The 7500-nt window shown below is 47.9% G+C and overlaps 1 protein-coding gene across 14 annotated transcripts in view; it reads left to right on the top strand.

Moving 5' to 3' along the window:
- The window catches only part of LOC106595512 (TRAF2 and NCK-interacting protein kinase), a 55780-nt gene that overhangs the window by 25199 nt on the left and 23081 nt on the right, over positions 1-7500 (top strand). For all 14 annotated transcript variants that reach the window (XM_045697749.1, XM_045697750.1, XM_045697751.1 and 11 more), the window contains 2 exons: positions 6878-6934; positions 7101-7226. In XM_045697749.1, the coding sequence (XP_045553705.1) occupies positions 6878-6934; positions 7101-7226 (183 nt within the window). The remainder of the gene's footprint in view (positions 1-6877; positions 6935-7100; positions 7227-7500) is intronic.

Genomic DNA, 7500 nt, shown 5'->3' on the forward strand with positions numbered 1-7500 from the left:
TTAAAAACAGAAGACACACAACACTTTAGAGTTGGATTCACAAACACGTAGAGTGATCTCTGTGTACAGTATGTAGTACAGTGTGTACAGTATGTAGTACTGTGTTTACAGTATGTAGTACAGTATGTAGTACAGTGTGTACGGTATGTAGTACAGTATGTAGTATGGTATGTAGTACAGTATGTAGTACAGTATGTAGTACAGTGTGTACAGTATGTAGTACAGTGTGTACGGTATGTAGTACAGTATGTAGTACGGTATGTAGTACAGTATGTAATACAGTGTGTACAGTATGTAGTACAGTATGTAGTACAGTGTGGACGGTATATAGTACAGTGTGTACGGTATGTGTGTACGGTATGTAGTACAGTGTGTACAGTATGTAGTACAGTATGTAGTACAGTGTGTACAGTATGATGTACGGTGTGTACGGTATGTAGTACGGTGTGTAAGGTGTGTACGGTATGTAGTACAGTGTGTACGGTATGTAGTACAGTGTGTACAGTATGTAGTACAGTGTGTACGGTATGTAGTACAGTGTGTACGGTGTGTAGTACAGTGTGTACAGTATGTAGTACGGTATGTAGTACAGTGTGTACAGTATGTAGTACAGTGTGTACGGTATGTAGTACAATGTGTACGGTGTGTAGTACAGTGTGTACGGTATGTAGTACAGTGTGTACGGTGTGTAGTACAGTGTGTACGGTATGTAGTACTGTGTGTACGGTGTGTACGGTATGTAGTACAGTGTGTACAGTATGTAGTACAGTGTGTACGGTATGTAGTACAGTGTGTACGGTATGTAGTACAGTGTGTATGGTATGTAGTACAGTGTACGGTATGTAGTAAAGTGTACGGTATGTAGCACAGTGTGTACGGTGTGTACGGTATGTAGTACAGTGTGTTCGGTATGTAGTACAGTGTGTACGGTATGTAGTACAGTGTGTACGGTGTGTACGGTATGTAGTACAGTGTGCACGGTATGTAGTACAGTGTGTACGGTATGTAGTACAGTGTTTACGGTATGTAGTACAGTGTGTATGGTATGTAGTACAGTGTACGGTATGTAGATCGGTGTACGGTATGTAGTACAGTGTACGGTATGTAGTACAGTGTGTATGGTATGTAGTACAGTGTACGGTATGTAGTACAGTGTGTACGGTATGTAGTACAGTGTGTACGGTATGTAGTACAGTGTGTACGTTGTGTACGGTATGTAGTACAGTGTGTACGGTATGTAGTACAGTGTATACGGTATGTAGTACAGTGTGTACGGTATGTAGTACAGTGTGTACGTTGTGTACGGTATGTAGTACAGTGTGTACGGTATGTAGTACAGTGTGTACGGTGTGTAGTACAATGTGTACAGTGTGTACGGTATGTAGTACAGTGTATACGGTATGTAGTACAGTGTGTACGGTATGTAGTACAGTGTGGACGGTATGTAGTACAGTGTGTACATGACGTGCTTGTGATTTGTGCGTCTCTGATGATCATCGGTCAACTAAAAAAACGAAAGTGGAAACTGTTATTAGGGAAAGGAGCGGGTCTTAAACTTTAAAGATAGTTTATCTCTTCACCTACCATGAGTCATGATGCTAAAGACACACAAACCCACAATCTTGCACACACACACACACATACACACATACACACTAGCTGGCACGCACACACACCTGGCAGTGTGTTCATTAGGCCCTCCTCCCCAGAGGCTACACGCTCCACTTACCCACAATGCACCCCTCACCCAGACCTCACTGGGTCAATTAGCCTGATATCAATAATGACTTCAGTGTGAGAGAGGCAGGATTAGTGATGTCTGATGTATGTCAATAATGATATGTCTCTCCTCTCCTTAGCCTCCTCTCCTTAGCCTCCTCTCCTCTCTCCCCGCTCCCCTCTCCTCTCCTTAGCCTCCTCTCCTTAGCCTCCTCTCCACTCCCCTCTCCTCTCCTTAGCCTCCTCTCCGCTCCCCTCTCCTCTCCTTAGCCTCCTCTCCTTAGCCTCCTCTCGCTCCCCTCTCTCTCCTTAGCCTCCTCTCTGCTCCCCTCTCCTTAGCCTCCTCTCCTTAGCCTCCGCTCCCCTCTCCTCTCCTTAGCCTTCTCTCCTCTCCTTAGCCTCCTCTCCTCTCCTTAGCCTCCTCTCCTTAGCCTCCTCTCCTTTGCCTCCTCTCCTCTCCTCTCTGTAGCCTTCTCTCCTCTCCTCACCTTAGCCTCCTCTCCTTTCCGCTTTCCTCTCCTTAACCTCCTCTCCTTAGCCTCCTCTCCTTAGCCTTATGTCCTCTCCTCTCATTAGCCTCCTCTCGTTAGCCTCCTCTCCTCTCCTTAGCCTTATGTCCTCTCCTTAGCCTCATCTCTGCTCCCCTCTCCTCTCCTTAGCCTCCTCTCCTCTCCTTAATCTCATCTCCTTAATCTCATCTCTGTAGCCTTCTCTCCTTTCCTCTCTGTAGTCTCCTCTCTGTAGTCTTCTCTCCTCTCTGTAGTCTCCTCTCCTCTCTGTAGTCTTCTCTCCTCTCTGTAGTCTCCTCTCCTCTCTGTAGTGTTCTCTCCTTTCTGTAGTCTTCTCTCCTCTCTGTAGTCTCCTCTCTGTAGTCTTCTCTCCTCTCTGTAGTCTCCTCTCTGTAGTCTTCTCTCCTCTCTGTAGTCTTCTCTCCTCTCTGTAGTCTCCTCTCCTCTCTGTAGTGTTCTCTCCTTTCTGTAGTCTTCTCTCCTCTCTGTAGTCTCCTCTCTGTAGTCTTCTCTCCTCTCTGTAGTCTCCTCTCCTCTCTGTAGTGTTCTCTCCTCTGTAGTCTTCTCTCCTCTCTGTAGTGGTCTCTCCTCTCTGTAGTCTCCTCTACTCTGTAGTCTCCTCTCCTCTCTGTAGCCTTCTCTCCTCTCCTCTCCTTAATCTCCTCTCCTTAATCTCCTCTCCTTAATCTCCTCTCCTTAGCCTTCTCTCCTCTCCTCTCTGTAGTCTCCTCTCTGTAGTCTCCTCTCCTCTCTGTAGTCTCCTCTCTGTAGTCTCCTCTCCTCTCTGTAGTCTCCTCTCTGTAGTCTCCTCTCTGTAGTCTCCTCTCCTCTCTGTAGTCTCCTCTCTGTAGTCTCCTCTCTGTAGTCTCCTCTCTGTAGTCTCCTCTCTGTAGTCTCCTCTCTGTAGTCTCCTCTCCTCTCTGTAGTCTCCTCTCTGTAGTCTCCTCTCCTCTCTGTAGTCTCCTCTCTGTAGTCTCCTCTCTGTAGTCTCCTCTCTGTAGTCTCCTCTCCTCTCTGTAGTCTCCTCTCCTCTCTGTAGTCTCCTCTCTGTAGTCTCCTCTCTGTAGTCTCCTCTCCTCTCTGTAGTCTCCTCTCTGTAGTCTCCTCTCTGTAGTCTCCTCTCTGTAGTCTCCTCTCCTCTCTGTAGTCTCCTCTCTGTAGTCTCCTCTCTGTAGTCTCCTCTCCTCTCTGTAGTCTCCTCTCTGTAGTCTCCTCTCCTCTCTGTAGTCTCCTCTCCTCTCTGTAGTCTCCTCTCTGTAGTCTCCTCTCTGTAGTCTTCTCTCCTCTCTGTAGTCTCCTCTCTGTAGTCTCCTCTCCTCTCTGTAGTCTCCTCTCTGTAGTCTCCTCTCTGTAGTCTCCTCTCTGTAGTCTCCTCTCTGTAGTCTCCTCTCTGTAGTCTCCTCTCCTCTCTGTAGTCTCCTCTCTGTAGTCTCCTCTCCTCTCTGTAGTTCCTCTCCTCTCTGTAGTCTCCTCTCTGTAGTCTCTCCTCTCTGTAGTCTCCTCTCTGTAGTCTTCTCTCCTCTCTGTAGTTCTCTCCTCTCTGTAGTCTCCTCTCCTCTCTGTAGTCTCCTCTCTGTAGTCTCCTCTCCTCTCTGTAGTCTCCTCTCTGTAGTCTCCTCTCCTCTCTGTAGTCTCCTCTCTGTAGTCTCCTCTCCTCTCTGTAGTCTCCTCTCTGTAGTCTTCTCTCCTCTCTGTAGTCTCCTCTCTGTAGTCTCCTCTCCTCTCTGTAGTCTCCTCTCTGTAGTCTCCTCTCCTCTCTGTAGTCTCCTCTCTGTAGTCTTCTCTACAACCTTTTTCTCTCTTATTCCTCCCTATGGCATTTGATTCGTTTTGTCCTTTTGCCTATTTATTTTTCTGTCTCTCTTTGTCTTTCTTTGTCTCTGCCTCTGTCTCTCTCTCTGTCTGTCTCTCTGTCTCTCTCTGTCTCTCTCTGTCTTTCTTTGTCTCTCTCTGTCTCTCTGTGTCTCTCCCTGTCTCTCCCTGTCTCTCTCTGTCTCTCTCTGTCTTTCTTTGTCTCTCTCTGCCTCTGTCTCTCTCTGTCTCTCTCTCTGTGTCTCTCTCTGTCTCTCTCTCTCTGTCTCTCTCTGTCTCTCTCTCTCTCTCTCTCTGTGTCTCTCTCTGTCTCTCTCTCTGTCTCTCTCTCTGTGTCTCTCTCTGTCTCTCCCTCTCTGTCTCCCTCTCTGTCTCTCTCTGTCTCTCTGTCTCTGTCTCTTTCTCTGTAAATCTCTGCTGTTGTTCATTTGACCTCCAGAACTGCTGGAGCGAGACACTGATTTGCTGAACCTGCTTCCTCAGCTCACACTGCGGACTGTGTGTGTGTGTTAGTGTGTCTGTGCATGCCTCCGTTTGTTTACGTGTGCATATTTGTGCACATCTCATCTTTAGAGTGTATACTATACACAGCCTGTGTAGCTCCAGAGCACGGGCCTGGATTATGCTGCTCTGCCTGCTGCTCTACCCGCTCAGGGCTCACCATGGCTGGGTTGGGCTGCTAGGATAATCCCAGGCTTCAGGCCCAGAGGTATAAGGAGAGAGAGTGGCTCTTTGAATCATATAGGATAGAGAGGAGAGGGGAGGATGTGTGGGTTCTATGAGGAGGGTGGGGGGCTTGGTGTGTGTAGCTGGGGAGGGGAGGATGTGTGGGTTCTATGAGGAGGGTGGGGGGGCTTGGTGTGTGTAGCTGGGGAGGGGAGGATGTGTGGGTTCTATGAGGAGGGTGGGGGGCTTGGTGTGTGTAGTTGGGGAGGGGAGGATGTGTGGGTTCTATGAGGAGGGTGGGGGGCTTGGTGTGTGTAGTTGGGGAGGGGAGGATGTTTACATTTTGGAATGTGTGAGACAGGTGTGTCAACCTGCGATTTTTACATTGGAAAGTAGAGAGGAGAGTGGTGTGTGTGTGTGTGTGTGTGTGTGTGTGTGTGTGTGTGTGTGTGTGTGTGTGTGTGTGTGTGTGTGTGTGTGTGTGTGTGTGTGTGTGTGTGTGTGTGTGTGTGTGTGTGTGTTTGGCACAATATGCAAACAGTATGCATTTCTTAGACTGGGTAGTCCGTGCAGGAGGGAGGGAGGGAGGGAGGGAGGGAGGGAGGGAGGGAGGGAGGGAGGGAGGGAGAAAGTGGTTTCTTCTCATCTTTCCCTCCTCTGGGGAAGAGGTTGCTGTGGTCATGGAAATGGGGAAAAATAGCCTCCAACCTTCAGTCATTCTGTCCATCCCATCACCCACTTAGCCCCTCACCCCTAGCAGGACAATGCTCACTTCTTCTCCTCTCCTGATGTGTGTGTGTTGGCCACTGTACGTTGGACAGCCAGGCCTGTTGCTAGGCTACGGACAGGAAGTGTCCTGCATAGTAAATGTATCTGAGGGGATCTGTGTAATGGAGTTGGCAGTAGACGCGCACACACACACACACACACACACACACACACACACACACACACACACACACACACACTCGTCATCTGGTTGGTGCTATGAGGCTTGAGACAGCAGATCTAGGTCAGGAAGGCATGCGAGAATAACCAATTAACGAATGAAAAAAGGAACGACGCTTTACATTCTGAATGAGTCGACTTAGGGAAGAGAAGGGCTTTCCTTGCTATGAGAGCTGACACACACACCCCACCAACATGTGTGTTGGTGTGGACTTTGAGGTCCATAGACTGCTGTATTCTGGTAGTAATTCTATTGTTTTTCTCAAACAAAGAGTCTTTTGTACTTGTGGAATTGGGGCAGACTGATCCTAAAAGAAAAAATGTCTCCAAGAACGTGTGTGTGTGTGTGTGTGTGTGTGTGTGTGTGTGTGTGTGTGTGTGTGTGTGTGTGTGTGTGTGTGTGTGTGTGTGTGTGTGTGTGTGTGTGTGTGTGTGTGTGTGTGTGTGTGTGTGTGTGTGTGGCGTGTGTGTGTGTGTGTGTGTGTGTGTGTGTGTGTGTAAGTGCGCGTGTGTGTGTGTGTGTGTGTGGGGGATGTGTGTGTGTGGGTGGGTGGGTGCGTGCTGTCGGGTGCGTGCGTGTGTGTGTGTGTGTGTGTGTGTGTGTGTGTGTGTGTGTGTGTGTGTGTGTGTGAGTGTGGTGAAACCTATGGACTCTACTGTAGCCTGAATGAGTCAGAGTGGTAGCTCATTGGCCTGTGACTAGTCATTGCTTAATTCCCCACATCCTCTCCTCCTCTCTTTCCCTTCCCTCCTCCCCTCTTCTCTTCATTAATGTCTGTTCTGTTCTTTATTCTCTCCTAGAACTCGGATCATTCAAGTAAAAACATTTCCCCCTTGTCTGTTTCCTGCTGCTATTCTGGTTAATGATCAACATTAGGCCATTAAGACTAAAGGAAAGTTCCACCCAAAAACTATATTTGGGTGTTTGTTTCATTAGTCCACTGTTGACATAGTCTCAAAAAGTGTCTTGTCGGCGATCACGTTTTGAAGATATGTGACCTTCCAAATAGAGAAGTCATCCTCGTGTGATGTGTTTTGCATCATATGATGCTGCCTTTTGCGTCATGATGCGTCATATGCATTTGGAAGGTTACATATCTTGAAAACGTGATGGCTGACAAGACAAACGTTTTGAGACTATGTCAACAATGGACTAATGAAACAAATACCTAAAGATAGTTTTAATCTTAGGTCATGAACTAATTATCGTCTTTCTGTCTCAGGGTCGTCATGTCAAGACAGGGCAACTTGCAGCCATCAAGGTCATGGATGTCACCGGGGTAAGTCGCATATACACACACACACACACACACACACTCATACATACATACACACACACACACACACACACACACACACACACACACACACACACACACACACACACACACACACACACATACATACACACATTCTAAGGTGCTTACGTGTGTGTGTGTGTTCCAGGATGAGGAAGAGGAGATTAAAGGAGAGATCAACATGTTGAAGAAGTACAGCCACCATCGGAACATCGCTACCTACTACGGTGCCTTCGTCAAGAAGAACCCTCCTGGCATCGACGACCAGCTATGGGTATGTGTGTGTGTGTGTGTGTGTGTGTGTGTGTGTGTGTGTGTGTGTGTGTGTGTGTGTGTGTGTTTGCATCATGTGTGCCTGCGTGCGGACGTGCTGTGTGTGTGTGTGTGTGTGTGTGTGTGTGTGTGTGTGTGTGTGTGTGTGTGTGTGTGTGTGTGGTAACCCTTCTCTCTCTCTGTCTCTCTCTTTCTGTCTCTCTCTTTGTCTCTCTCTCTGTCTCTCTCTCTCTTTCTGTCTCTGTCTCTCTTTCTCTGTCTCTCTGCCTCTCTCT

The sequence above is a fragment of the Salmo salar genome, chromosome ssa16 (genome assembly GCF_905237065.1).
Source record: "Salmo salar chromosome ssa16, Ssal_v3.1, whole genome shotgun sequence".
NCBI lineage: Eukaryota > Metazoa > Chordata > Actinopteri > Salmoniformes > Salmonidae > Salmo > Salmo salar.